The sequence below is a fragment of the Anthonomus grandis genome, chromosome 3 (genome assembly GCF_022605725.1).
Source record: "Anthonomus grandis grandis chromosome 3, icAntGran1.3, whole genome shotgun sequence".
NCBI lineage: Eukaryota > Metazoa > Arthropoda > Insecta > Coleoptera > Curculionidae > Anthonomus > Anthonomus grandis.
This window is the reverse complement of record NC_065548.1, coordinates 28,720,081-28,735,668: the sequence shown is the minus strand read 5'-3', so window position 1 is coordinate 28,735,668 and position 15,588 is coordinate 28,720,081. Positions and strand designations below refer to the sequence as shown.

Sequence of the window (15,588 nt, the reverse complement as noted above, 5' to 3'; positions counted from 1 at the left end):
CATTTTCCCGTGTATAGACTATTTAAAAGTTTAATTCCGTAATCTTATCAGTAGTTTTCAATTATAATTCAGAATTAGTCTGTAATAAAGTTTTTTATACGTATCCGGGAGTATTATTTGTGTTTAAACGTAAAGCGAATGTAGTAATATTTACATTTTGGTGCCGAAACCCGGGAAAGCTTTTAGTGGACTTTTTCTGTTTTTTTTTTAACGGATTGAAAACTATACTAACGTAACGGACTAACGTAATAAAAAAATGGAGGTTGCGATGAAAACGGCGTGTCGCGCTCAGCTCACGAGGGTTGTTAACGAAGCTAACGTAATTATTGATTCGGAACTATTTAATGTGAAAGACGCTCTTGTTCAAGTGGTCAAAATAAAATCGGCTCGAGAAAATTTAAAATTTGCTAACGAAAAGGCGAGTTCATTTATTAGTGAGGATCAAATGAGGATCAATGAGTGTGTAAAAATTTTGGAATATGACGAAAAGGCTGTGGTAGCAATTGCAAGATTGGAACAATGTATAGCGGAAGTAAATAGTCAAGGAAATATGGCTTTGGGTGCTTCTGCTGAGAACATGGATAATGTGGGTCAACAAACGGGAGAATTACATCAACCTAAAATGTCGGTAAGACTTCCTAAATTAGAACTAATTAAATTTAGTGGAAATTATCACGAGTGGCCTGCTTTTTGGGAACAATTCGAGTCAGCTATTCACAGCAATTTACAATTGGATGATGCTTCAAAATTTAGTTATTTAAAGTCAGTTCTATATGGAAATGCCTCCATAACGATACAGGGTCTAACGACTAGTAAAAATAGTTATAACGATGCCATTCAATTATTAAAAGATGAATATGGCAATAAGGAATGTATTATTGACAGCTATATTCAAAAATTGCTAGATATAAATCCTGTAAAAAATAGAACGGATATCTCAGCTCTAAGAAAACTCTATAACGTAACGTCAAAAATAATGAAATCCTTGCAACGTCTTGGAATTGAACCCGGTAGTTATGGTATGATGGTAAAATCTATAATTTTAAAAGCTCTACCCCTTTCAATGAGAATAGAATACAACAAAAAGCAAGCCACAACTGATACAGGCAATGATAATGAAGAAACTGCCTCTAGAAACTCAAATATGACTCATGAGAGTTCAGGAAGTAGTAGTGAGGCATCTTATGAGGATAAAGTGCTAAAACTGTTACAGTTTATAAAACTAGAGGTAGATTCTGTAGAGCAAGCCAATATACTATCGGGTGAAAAGTCTAGCGGAAAATCTCAAAGTGTTGACTCTTTTAAAAGAAATCGCTTCAAGCCTAAAGAGAATAATGAGTTTACGGCCGCAGGACTTTTTACATCGGTAAACGAACATTGTTTGTTTTGTAAATCAAAAGATCACATGACGACTAATTGTACGAATTCCGCGGTGACATTGGCAAAAAAGAAAGACATTTTAAAATCTAGTGGCAGGTGTTTTAGATGTACAAAGAGTAATCATTCTTCCAGGAACTGTAGAACGAATATTAGGTGTAATAAGTGCTCGCGTAAGCATGCTATGACCATGTGTGACCCGGACTTTATCAAAAATAATAGCGCAACTAATCGGTCTAGTAATAATAATGAACAATCTAACGAACGGGAAAGTGGAGCTACAGCTTTGTTTTCTAATAACGGACTAAGTAATGTATTGAAAACATCTTGTCGGACTTGCATTGTCTTATTTATTTATTGTAACACGACGTTTCGGTTGGTAAGTATCTCCAACCGTTATCAAGTGTAAACTGAAAGCAAACTACTATTCTATAGGCTTATATACTAGATGTGTGCAGCGATATGGAAGGGAAGGGAAGGGAGGGAAAGTCATCCGTGAAAAAGAGTTGGAGGGGGGAAGGACACGCGTCTCTCTAGATCCTACACTGTCCTGAGAGTAGAGGCTTCCAGATGTTGGGTATATCGACGCTTGGCTGGCTGAAGATCCTCTGATTCTGTGAAATGAAAGCTGCCTCTACGAACTTCCTCTTCCGCCAGTGCTGTTCCTTGTGCAGAATCTTGGCTTCTGACCAATGGATATTGTGTCCATTATGCCACGCGTGCTCTGCTATCCCGGATTTGGAAACCTCTCCTCTTTGGGTCCAGCTGCGATGTTCCTTCGCTCTGATTTCTAGGGGGCGCTTCGTTTCACCTATGTATGAGTCACCGCACTCACATGGGATCCGGTAGACGCAATTTTTGGTATCCACCATGCCATCTGGTTTGGTCTTTGAAACCACGCTTCTGATAGTGGTGCTAGATCTAAAGGCAGTTCTAATATTGTACTTGCTGGCAATGCGTCGGATTTGTTCCGATGTACCCCTAATGTAAGGTATGGGTAGAAGTCTGGTTGTCGTGGTGGCCTCGTCTCTGATTTGATTTGGACGCGTCCTTTGGATGGTCCTACTTATTAGCTTCTTTGGATATCCATTCTGTTGTAGGTCTTTGTAGATGGTATCCACTTCAGTCTTGAGATCCTCGTCGTTTCTACAGATGGTTCGAGCTCTATTGTAGAGGGATCTTATGATGCCTACTTTGGTGGTTGCAGGATGGTTGGACTCATAGTGCAGATACTGGCCCGTGTGTGTTGGTTTTCTATAAACTGAAGTTCGTAGATTTCCGCCGACCTTTTTAACGAGAACATCTAGAAAAGGTAGAGCTGAGTCCTTTTCTGTCTCCATCGTGAATTTGATTGTTGGTCTGAAACTGTTGAGGTGAAGCAGAAACTCCTGAAGTGCTTTTTCCTCTTTGTCCCAGATGATGAAGGTGTCGTCCACATATCGAAGCCAGAGCTTCGGTTTGCACCGGGAGGCATCTATTGCATGTTCCTCAAACCATTCCATGAAGATGTTTGCTATTACTGGGGAAAGAGATGAACCCATCGGAAGTCCTTCGTCTTGGGCGTAGAATCTATCCTTGACCTGAAAGTAAGAATTACGAAGACAGATCTCCAAAAGTTCCATCACCCCGTCCAGAGGCAGTGTGGTCCGAGTTGAGAAAGCTGCATCCTTGACACATCTCGTGAGAGTATGTTAAGAGACTCTCCTATGGGTACATTGGTGTAGAGACTTTCGACATCAAAACTCACCAATCTGTCATTGGTCTCGACTTCGATCCCTCCAAGAAGGTCTACAAAGTGGGCAGAGTTACGCACGAAAGACGCTGCATTTCCCTGGATCGGTCTAATGATCTCCAAAAGGAATTTCGAGAGGTTCTGATGTCGGCGAATTTCTAGAGCTCGTGATGGGCCGCAGAGGCATTTGCTCCTTATGAATCTTGGGTAGTCCGTATAGGTGTGGAGGTTTGCTATAATGTGGTGTCAGCCTAAAGCGTACCGCATCCGACAATGTTGAGGAGTACTTTTTAAGTGCTCTGTAAATTCGACCTTCTATGGTTGTCGTCGGATCCTTAGATAGTAGCCTGTATTCGCCTTTGTTCAAAACTTCCTCAACTTTGTTTTCGTAGGTTTCCAGGTCCATAATCACAGTTGCATTGCCCTTATCTGCAGGAAGAATTTTGATGTTCTTTTCACTTCTGAGGTTCCTGAGAGCTGTTTCCTCTTCTTTGCTGATGTTCTGCAAAGGTTTCTGTTTTTTAAGTGAGTCTAGAGCAACCCTTACCTCGTGTCGAAATTCATCGGCCACAGGACGTGGTAGGTGGATTGATTCTACTGAGGACACTATGTCTATAAAGGATGGTTTTGAGGATATAGCGAAGTTTAATCCTCTGTTTAACACCTTCTGTTCAGCATCGGTAAGGGTTCTTTTTGACACATTAACGATGGTGGCGGGGAGGTTAGAGGTTGGTGCTGGTTGAGTCCTGTTGGTTCGTCTGGATTTAAGGTTTTGGAGTTTTGAAAGGTGGCTTGCTCTTAGCTTTTCTCTTAGTTTTTGGCAAGTGAAGTCTATTTTGTCAAAGATTGGTTGATAGTCTTCCTCCAATGTAACTTCTTTGATTTCTTCGAATCGCTGAATGCATTCGATTTCTATTTTTGCTTTCTTCCAACGGTGGTAGCTAAGTTGAGATCGCAGCAGCTCCATACTAGCACGTTCAAGAATACGTTCTGATCTTCTACCTGGTATAGCGGTTTTGAGACGTAGACCAGTAGGAATGACATTGGCGTCTCTTGTCTCTCGCAGGAAGCTGATGTGTTCCTCCTCCTTGGTCATCTTTATCTTGGTTTTCTCAAAGCCTCTAAATAGGTTGCTGGTTCCGGGTCCGTACCGGTTATCCAATCTGTTTTTGAAGGTGGTAGACAATGGTACAGTGAAAACATCTTGTCGGACTTGCATTGTCTTATTTATTTATTGTAACACGACGTTTCGGTTGGTAAGTATCTCCAACCGTTATCAAGTGTAAACTGAAAGCAAACTACTATTCTATAGGCTTATATACTAGATGTGTGCAGCGATATGGAAGGGAAGGGAAGGGAGGGAAAGTCATCCGTGAAAAAGAGTTGGAGGGGGGAAGGACACGCGTCTCTCTAGATCCTACACTGTCCTGAGAGTAGAGGCTTCCAGATGTTGGGTATATCGACGCTTGGCTGGCTGAAGATCCTCTGATTCTGTGAAATGAAAGCTGCCTCTACGAACTTCCTCTTCCGCCAGTGCTGTTCCTTGTGCAGAATCTTGGCTTCTGACCAATGGATATTGTGTCCATTATGCCACGCGTGCTCTGCTATCCCGGATTTGGAAACCTCTCCTCTTTGGGTCCAGCTGCGATGTTCCTTCGCTCTGATTTCTAGGGGGCGCTTCGTTTCACCTATGTATGAGTCACCGCACTCACATGGGATCCGGTAGACGCAATTTTTGGTATCCACCATGCCATCTGGTTTGGTCTTTGAAACCACGCTTCTGATAGTGGTGCTAGATCTAAAGGCAGTTCTAATATTGTACTTGCTGGCAATGCGTCGGATTTGTTCCGATGTACCCCTAATGTAAGGTATGGGTAGAAGTCTGGTTGTCGTGGTGGCCTCGTCTCTGATTTGATTTGGACGCGTCCTTTGGATGGTCCTACTTATTAGCTTCTTTGGATATCCATTCTGTTGTAGGTCTTTGTAGATGGTATCCACTTCAGTCTTGAGATCCTCGTCGTTTCTACAGATGGTTCGAGCTCTATTGTAGAGGGATCTTATGATGCCTACTTTGGTGGTTGCAGGATGGTTGGACTCATAGTGCAGATACTGGCCCGTGTGTGTTGGTTTTCTATAAACTGAAGTTCGTAGATTTCCGCCGACCTTTTTAACGAGAACATCTAGAAAAGGTAGAGCTGAGTCCTTTTCTGTCTCCATCGTGAATTTGATTGTTGGTCTGAAACTGTTGAGGTGAAGCAGAAACTCCTGAAGTGCTTTTTCCTCTTTGTCCCAGATGATGAAGGTGTCGTCCACATATCGAAGCCAGAGCTTCGGTTTGCACCGGGAGGCATCTATTGCATGTTCCTCAAACCATTCCATGAAGATGTTTGCTATTACTGGGGAAAGAGATGAACCCATCGGAAGTCCTTCGTCTTGGGCGTAGAATCTATCCTTGACCTGAAAGTAAGAATTACGAAGACAGATCTCCAAAAGTTCCATCACCCCGTCCAGAGGCAGTGTGGTCCGAGTTGAGAAAGCTGCATCCTTGCTTAGTTTGTCTCGGATGATGTTAAGAGACTCTCCTATGGGTACATTGGTGTAGAGACTTTCGACATCAAAACTCACCAATCTGTCATTGGTCTCGACTTCGATCCCTCCAAGAAGGTCTACAAAGTGGGCAGAGTTACGCACGAAAGACGCTGCATTTCCCTGGATCGGTCTAATGATCTCCAAAAGGAATTTCGAGAGTTCTGATGTCGGCGAATTTCTAGAGCTCGTGATGGGCCGCAGAGGCATTTGCTCCTTATGAATCTTGGGTAGTCCGTATAGGTGTGGAGGTTTGCTATAATGTGGTGTCAGCCTAAAGCGTACCGCATCCGACAATGTTGAGGAGTACTTTTTAAGTGCTCTGTAAATTCGACCTTCTATGGTTGTCGTCGGATCCTTAGATAGTAGCCTGTATTCGCCTTTGTTCAAAACTTCCTCAACTTTGTTTTCGTAGGTTTCCAGGTCCATAATCACAGTTGCATTGCCCTTATCTGCAGGAAGAATTTTGATGTTCTTTTCACTTCTGAGGTTCCTGAGAGCTGTTTCCTCTTCTTTGCTGATGTTCTGCAAAGGTTTCTGTTTTTTAAGTGAGTCTAGAGCAACCCTTACCTCGTGTCGAAATTCATCGGCCACAGGACGTGGTAGGTGGATTGATTCTACTGAGGACACTATGTCTATAAAGGATGGTTTTGAGGATATAGCGAAGTTTAATCCTCTGTTTAACACCTTCTGTTCAGCATCGGTAAGGGTTCTTTTTGACACATTAACGATGGTGGCGGGGAGGTTAGAGGTTGGTGCTGGTTGAGTCCTGTTGGTTCGTCTGGATTTAAGGTTTTGGAGTTTTGAAAGGTGGCTTGCTCTTAGCTTTTCTCTTAGTTTTTGGCAAGTGAAGTCTATTTTGTCAAAGATTGGTTGATAGTCTTCCTCCAATGTAACTTCTTTGATTTCTTCGAATCGCTGAATGCATTCGATTTCTATTTTTGCTTTCTTCCAACGGTGGTAGCTAAGTTGAGATCGCAGCAGCTCCATACTAGCACGTTCAAGAATACGTTCTGATCTTCTACCTGGTATAGCGGTTTTGAGACGTAGACCAGTAGGAATGACATTGGCGTCTCTTGTCTCTCGCAGGAAGCTGATGTGTTCCTCCTCCAAAACAAAGTTGAGGAAGTTTTGAACAAAGGCGAATACAGGCTACTATCTAAGGATCCGACGACAACCATAGAAGGTCGAATTTACAGAGCACTTAAAAAGTACTCCTCAACATTGTCGGATGCGGTACGCTTTAGGCTGACACCACATTATAGCAAACCTCCACACCTATACGGACTACCCAAGATTCATAAGGAGCAAATGCCTCTGCGGCCCATCACGAGCTCTAGAAATTCGCCGACATCAGAACTCTCGAAATTCCTTTTGGAGATCATTAGACCGATCCAGGGAAATGCAGCGTCTTTCGTGCGTAACTCTGCCCACTTTGTAGACCTTCTTGGAGGGATCGAAGTCGAGACCAATGACAGATTGGTGAGTTTTGATGTCGAAAGTCTCTACACCAATGTACCCATAGGAGAGTCTCTTAACATCATCCGAGACAAACTAAGCAAGGATGCAGCTTTCTCAACTCGGACCACACTGCCTCTGGACGGGGTGATGGAACTTTTGGAGATCTGTCTTCGTAATTCTTACTTTCAGGTCAAGGATAGATTCTACGCCCAAGACGAAGGACTTCCGATGGGTTCATCTCTTTCCCCAGTAATAGCAAACATCTTCATGGAATGGTTTGAGGAACATGCAATAGATGCCTCCCGGTGCAAACCGAAGCTCTGGCTTCGATATGTGGACGACACCTTCATCATCTGGGACAAAGAGGAAAAAGCACTTCAGGAGTTTCTGCTTCACCTCAACAGTTTCAGACCAACAATCAAATTCACGATGGAGACAGAAAAGGACTCAGCTCTACCTTTTCTAGATGTTCTCGTTAAAAAGGTCGGCGGAAATCTACGAACTTCAGTTTATAGAAAACCAACACACACGGGCCAGTATCTGCACTATGAGTCCAACCATCCTGCAACCACCAAAGTAGGCATCATAAGATCCCTCTACAATAGAGCTCGAACCATCTGTAGAAACGACGAGGATCTCAAGACTGAAGTGGATACCATCTACAAAGACCTACAACAGAATGGATATCCAAAGAAGCTAATAAGTAGGACCATCCAAAGGACGCGTCCAAATCAAATCAGAGACGAGGCCACCACGACAACCAGACTTCTACCCATACCTTACATTAGGGGTACATCGGAACAAATCCGACGCATTGCCAGCAAGTACAATATTAGAACTGCCTTTAGATCTAGCACCACTATCAGAAGCGTGGTTTCAAAGACCAAACCAGATGGCATGGTGGATACCAAAAATTGCGTCTACCGGATCCCATGTGAGTGCGGTGACTCATACATAGGTGAAACGAAGCGCCCCCTAGAAATCAGAGCGAAGGAACATCGCAGCTGGACCCAAAGAGGAGAGGTTTCCAAATCCGGGATAGCAGAGCACGCGTGGCATAATGGACACAATATCCATTGGTCAGAAGCCAAGATTCTGCACAAGGAACAGCACTGGCGGAAGAGGAAGTTCGTAGAGGCAGCTTTCATTTCACAGAATCAGAGGATCTTCAGCCAGCCAAGCGTCGATATACCCAACATCTGGAAGCCTCTACTCTCAGGACAGTGTAGGATCTAGAGAGACGCGTGTCCTTCCCCCCTCCAACTCTTTTTCACGGATGACTTTCCCTCCCTTCCCTTCCCTTCCATATCGCTGCACACATCTAGTATATAAGCCTATAGAATAGTAGTTTGCTTTCAGTTTACACTTGATAACGGTTGGAGATACTTACCAACCGAAACGTCGTGTTACAATAAATAAATAAGACAATGCAAGTCCGACAAGATGTTTTCACTGTACCATTGTCTACCACCTTCAAAAACAGATTGGATAACCGGTACGGACCCGGAACCAGCAACCTATTTAGAGGCTTTGAGAAAACCAAGATAAAGATGACCAAGGAGGAGGAACACATCAGCTTCCTGCGAGAGACAAGAGACGCCAATGTCATTCCTACTGGTCTACGTCTCAAAACCGCTATACCAGGTAGAAGATCAGAACGTATTCTTGAACGTGCTAGTATGGAGCTGCTGCGATCTCAACTTAGCTACCACCGTTGGAAGAAAGCAAAAATAGAAATCGAATGCATTCAGCGATTCGAAGAAATCAAAGAAGTTACATTGGAGGAAGACTATCAACCAATCTTTGACAAAATAGACTTCACTTGCCAAAAACTAAGAGAAAAGCTAAGAGCAAGCCACCTTTCAAAACTCCAAAACCTTAAATCCAGACGAACCAACAGGACTCAACCAGCACCAACCTCTAACCTCCCCGCCACCATCGTTAATGTGTCAAAAAGAACCCTTACCGATGCTGAACAGAAGGTGTTAAACAGAGGATTAAACTTCGCTATATCCTCAAAACCATCCTTTATAGACATAGTGTCCTCAGTAGAATCAATCCACCTACCACGTCCTGTGGCCGATGAATTTCGACACGAGGTAAGGGTTGCTCTAGACTCACTTAAAAAACAGAAACCTTTGCAGAACATCAGCAAAGAAGAGGAAACAGCTCTCAGGAACCTCAGAAGTGAAAAGAACATCAAAATTCTTCCTGCAGATAAGGGCAATGCAACTGTGATTATGGACCTGGAAACCTACGAAAACAAAGTTGAGGAAGTTTTGAACAAAGGCGAATACAGGCTACTATCTAAGGATCCGACGACAACCATAGAAGGTCGAATTTACAGAGCACTTAAAAAGTACTCCTCAACATTGTCGGATGCGGTACGCTTTAGGCTGACACCACATTATAGCAAACCTCCACACCTATACGGACTACCCAAGATTCATAAGGAGCAAATGCCTCTGCGGCCCATCACGAGCTCTAGAAATTCGCCGACATCAGAACTCTCGAAATTCCTTTTGGAGATCATTAGACCGATCCAGGGAAATGCAGCGTCTTTCGTGCGTAACTCTGCCCACTTTGTAGACCTTCTTGGAGGGATCGAAGTCGAGACCAATGACAGATTGGTGAGTTTTGATGTCGAAAGTCTCTACACCAATGTACCCATAGGAGAGTCTCTTAACATCATCCGAGACAAACTAAGCAAGGATGCAGCTTTCTCAACTCGGACCACACTGCCTCTGGACGGGGTGATGGAACTTTTGGAGATCTGTCTTCGTAATTCTTACTTTCAGGTCAAGGATAGATTCTACGCCCAAGACGAAGGACTTCCGATGGGTTCATCTCTTTCCCCAGTAATAGCAAACATCTTCATGGAATGGTTTGAGGAACATGCAATAGATGCCTCCCGGTGCAAACCGAAGCTCTGGCTTCGATATGTGGACGACACCTTCATCATCTGGGACAAAGAGGAAAAAGCACTTCAGGAGTTTCTGCTTCACCTCAACAGTTTCAGACCAACAATCAAATTCACGATGGAGACAGAAAAGGACTCAGCTCTACCTTTTCTAGATGTTCTCGTTAAAAAGGTCGGCGGAAATCTACGAACTTCAGTTTATAGAAAACCAACACACACGGGCCAGTATCTGCACTATGAGTCCAACCATCCTGCAACCACCAAAGTAGGCATCATAAGATCCCTCTACAATAGAGCTCGAACCATCTGTAGAAACGACGAGGATCTCAAGACTGAAGTGGATACCATCTACAAAGACCTACAACAGAATGGATATCCAAAGAAGCTAATAAGTAGGACCATCCAAAGGACGCGTCCAAATCAAATCAGAGACGAGGCCACCACGACAACCAGACTTCTACCCATACCTTACATTAGGGGTACATCGGAACAAATCCGACGCATTGCCAGCAAGTACAATATTAGAACTGCCTTTAGATCTAGCACCACTATCAGAAGCGTGGTTTCAAAGACCAAACCAGATGGCATGGTGGATACCAAAAATTGCGTCTACCGGATCCCATGTGAGTGCGGTGACTCATACATAGGTGAAACGAAGCGCCCCCTAGAAATCAGAGCGAAGGAACATCGCAGCTGGACCCAAAGAGGAGAGGTTTCCAAATCCGGGATAGCAGAGCACGCGTGGCATAATGGACACAATATCCATTGGTCAGAAGCCAAGATTCTGCACAAGGAACAGCACTGGCGGAAGAGGAAGTTCGTAGAGGCAGCTTTCATTTCACAGAATCAGAGGATCTTCAGCCAGCCAAGCGTCGATATACCCAACATCTGGAAGCCTCTACTCTCAGGACAGTGTAGGATCTAGAGAGACGCGTGTCCTTCCCCCCTCCAACTCTTTTTCACGGATGACTTTCCCTCCCTTCCCTTCCCTTCCATATCGCTGCACACATCTAGTATATAAGCCTATAGAATAGTAGTTTGCTTTCAGTTTACACTTGATAACGGTTGGAGATACTTACCAACCGAAACGTCGTGTTACAATAAATAAATAAGACAATGCAAGTCCGACAAGATGTTTTCACTGTACCATTGTCTACCACCTTCAAAAACACAAGTAATGTATTGTTGCAGACCGCGTGTGCTCAGGTGTTGGACAGTGGACAATCTAAAACTTTTATCAGACTTATTATTGATGGCGGAAGTCAGTTAACTTTTATTAAAGAGTGTGTCTCCAGACAATTGAATTTACCGATAGAAGGGACTCACAAACTGTCTATAATGTGTTTTGGTAAAAAAGAACTGGTGCCTGCGCGGTTGTGTAATCGAGTAAAGTTAACAATAAGAGGTGTAAACTCTAACGAAAACATAACGATTAACGCTATTGAAGTACCAGAAATCTGTTTTGATACACTTGCTGTTCCATCGTGTAACAATTCAATTATAAATGAATTTAGTAAGGAGCATAGTTTGGCTGATATTTGTCCAGATAACGCAGAGCAAGTTTTGCCTGGAATATCAGTACTAGTAGGAGCTGATTACTACTGGAAAATAGTCACTGGAGAAATTAAAAAGCTGTCAGAATATCAAACTGCGGTGAATACCTATTTAGGATGGACTATCCATGGCAGAAGCTGTGAATATGGATTTTCATTGAATGTGAATGTGGCTAATATTTTCCAAGTGCAAACTGTGAATGATGATTTTGACCTAAAGAAATTTTGGGACCTGGAAGCTATTGGGATTAATGATACTAATGTAATGGACCATTCTACGAAAAGGTACATAGAAGAAAGTATACACTTTAACGAGAATCGGTATACTGTGGCACTACCTTGGAAAAGTAAAGATATAGTAGTGGAGTCAAACTTTAACGGGGCACTTTCGAGGGCTAAAAGTTTAACGTCAAAGCTTATTCGCATGGGAGGACTAGTAGAGTATGATAAGGCTGTGCGAGAATATTTTGAGAATGATTGCGCAGAAAGTGCTAATAGTGTTATTTCGCCTAAAGCCTACTATATGCCACACAGGCCGGTGTATAGATACGATAAAGATACCACAAGAATAAGGGTTGTATTTGATGCATCTGCCCATGCTCCAGGAATGCCATCTTTGAATGATCTTCTATCACCAGGTGAAAACTTGGTACCCTTGCTATTAAAAGTGCTAATTAATTTTAGAATTGGCAACGTTGCATTAATAGCTGATATTGAGAAAGCCTTTCTGCAAATTGAAATTAATGAGGATGATAGAGATGCACTAAGGTTTTTATGGTACGAAAGCTCAATTGAGGATAATGGAAGCTTACCAGAAATAGTTAGTTTTCGCATGAAAAGGGTGACTTTTGGTGTAACGAGCAGTCCCTTTATCTTGGCAGCTACTTTGACCAAACATTTGGATGAGCAGAATGAAGGTTTTAAAAAGATATGTGATATCATGTCAAGGTCATTTTACGTCGATGATTTGGTGGCTGCTGTAGACACGTCAGACGAGGCAAGTGAAGTTTATTTCAAAAGTCAAGAAATAATGAAGAAAGCTAGCATGAATCTAAGGAAATGGGCTACTAATGATGTGCATTTAAGAAGAACTCTTTTAATGGATAATGAAAAGGCCAGTAATCCTGTAAAGAAAGTTCTGGGAATACGGTGGTGTACTTTTACAGATCAGCTAAGCATTGATGTTAATTCTATATTATCTACCGTCGAGGATCATACGGGGCAGCCAGGAATAACGAAACGTAAGGTTCTACAGACAATTGCAAAAGTATACGATCCATTAGGATTATTAAGTCCATTTATAATAAGAGCAAAAATTTTAATGCAGCAAATATGGATTGAAAAGTACGACTGGGACTCCATTTTATCAAACGAATTGACCGAAGTTTGGAGTAAGTGGGAAAATGAGTTATTGGAACTTAAAGAATACTGGATTCCAAGATGTGTTGTTGACTACTCAAAAGACCATACGGAATTGCACATATTTTCAGATGCTAGCCCCAAAGCATATGGGGCAGTTGCCTATCTTAAAGTAACAACTTCTAAAAAAAATAAAAGTTGTAATATTCTGGTAGCAAAAAATAGAGTGGCTCCACTTAACTTGAAGGGAGATAAAACGTTAACGATTCCCAAATTGGAGCTAACGGGTGCATTGTGTGCTGCTAGGTTGCAAGATTTTATACTAAAAAGTTTGTGCAAAAATATCGACGAAATTTTCCTATGGACAGACTCCAAGATTTCTATGCATTGGATTAAAGGAAAAAGTTCAAAATGGAAACCATATGTTGCCCATCGGGTAGCAGAGATCCAAAAATTAACAAAAAGTGAATGGAGACATTGCCCAGGTGTTGAAAATCCTGCAGATTTGTTATCGAGAGGGATTAACGTGAAAGCATTTGTAGAATCGAAACTTTGGCTTCACGGACCTGAATGGTTATTGAAAGACAAAGAGTTTTGGCCAAATGATGGGATAACGGAGCCTGAGCAGCATGGTATTTTTTCGGCATTTGCAGTTCAAGTTGAAGTAAACGGAATTAGCGGAGAGCCCTTATTTCCATTTGACAAGTTCAGTAATTTTGATAAAATACTTAGAATAACGGCTTATGTAAGAAGATTTATAGTAAGGTCACGAAATCTTCACGAGACATTATTTGATTCAATAAAGGTTAAAGCTGAAGAACTGATCCAAAGTGAATTTTATTGGATTAAGGTTATACAGGCTCAGTATTTTAAAGCGGAAATTAGTGCTTTATCAAAAGGTCACATTATAGAGAGGCAATCGAGCATTCTCAGTCTTAATCCATTTTTGGATGATCAAGGGGTTTTAAGATTGGGAAGTAGATTACAGGAGGCAGCCTTACCTTATGACACGAAATATCCGATTATTTTGCCTAAAAAATCTATCTTAACGACGCATGTAATATTAAGGATTCATGGTGCAGTAAGGCATGGCGGGGTTAATATTACCTTAACTAATGTTAGAAAAAAATATTGGATTATCCAAGGAAGGCAACGGATTAAGGCTATAATAAAGACTTATATTGTATGTAAAAGGTTAAGAGGAAAACCGGCAAGTGAACCCTTTGCACCGTTGCATAGAAGTAGATTAGATGCTGTTGCGCCTTTTAAAGTGACAGGGGTAGATTTTGCGGGACCATTGTATGTCATAAAGGAAAATGGGAGATAAAAGTCTATATTATGTTGTTAACTTGTGCTGTTATTAGGGCGATACACTTGGAATTGGTTCCGGATCTGACAACAGAGAGTTGTATCAGAGCTCTTCGAAGATTTATTTCGAGAAGGGGAGTGCCCGACATTATATATTCCGACAATGCTAAGACATTTAAACGAGCTGCTTTGGAGTTAAACGAGCTTACAAAAATTTTGTGGCAAAACGAAGTTCAAGGATTAGCTGCCCAGCAAAGAATTAAATGGCGATTTATTGTGGAACGAGCGTCATGGTGGGGTGGCTTCTGGGAGAGGCTTGTGAAGTCAGTTAAAGATGCATTAAAACTGTCGCTTGGAAAACGGACTATTGGATTTGATGAGTTGCAAATAGTTTTGACTGAAGTTGAAGCTACTATTAATTCAAGACCACTAACATACATTGGTAATGAGCCAGATGATTTGTTAATTCTAACGCCAGGCCATTTTTTGCTGGGAGAAAATTATTGTGGATTTCAAATCGATTTAACAAATCCGATAATTAAACGGGACAATATTTTGCAGGCATGGAAAGCGAGGAATGACATCCTTACAAAGTTCTGGAAAATATGGTCATGTAACTATTTACAACAATTAAGGAGTGTTCACAATAACGTAACTGTAAAGCAACAGAAATTGCAAGTAGGCGATTTGGTTCTGTTGTATGAACAGAATCTTCCTAGGCTAATGTGGAAGATGGTTCGAATTACGAAAACTTTCATAGGACGAGACGAGAAAGTTAGGGCATGTGAAATTGTGACTTCTAACGGTTTAGTGATGAGACGACCAATTCAATTACTCTATCCACTTGAGATTTCTGCCGCCCGGGAGGATGTGGAAAATAACGCGTGATGAACCCATAAATCGCATAACTTTATTATTTAAAAACGAATACCAAGAGAACTGTGTGTTTATCGTCGGCGTCTGGAGTTCTAAGAAATATTCTGCTCAAGGCCGGACTGGTTCGTCAAAACAAAACGTATTAAAAAGAGTTAGTTGAGTTGTCGATTAAAAGAAATAAACGTCGCGACGTCTTACGGCTCGGGCAAATAGACATTTTCCCGTGTATAGACTATTTAAAAGTTTAATTCCGTAATCTTATCAGTAGTTTTCAATTATAATTCAGAATTAGTCTGTAATAAAGTTTTTTATACGTATCCGGGAGTATTATTTGTGTTTAAACGTAAAGCGAATGTAGTAATATTTACATAATATAACTGTACTGCGCTTACCGCCATATCATTGCGAACTAAATC

General features: G+C 41.8%; 1 protein-coding gene across 1 annotated transcript in view; it reads left to right on the top strand.

The window, feature by feature from the left end:
- The first annotated feature begins 256 nt into the window (after positions 1-256).
- LOC126734644 (uncharacterized) overlaps positions 257-15,588 on the top strand; it is a 30,755-nt gene continuing 15,423 nt past the window's right edge. Inside the window, exon 1 of the mRNA XM_050438341.1 lies at positions 257-628. Coding sequence (XP_050294298.1) covers positions 257-628 — 372 coding nt within the window. The remainder of the gene's footprint in view (positions 629-15,588) is intronic.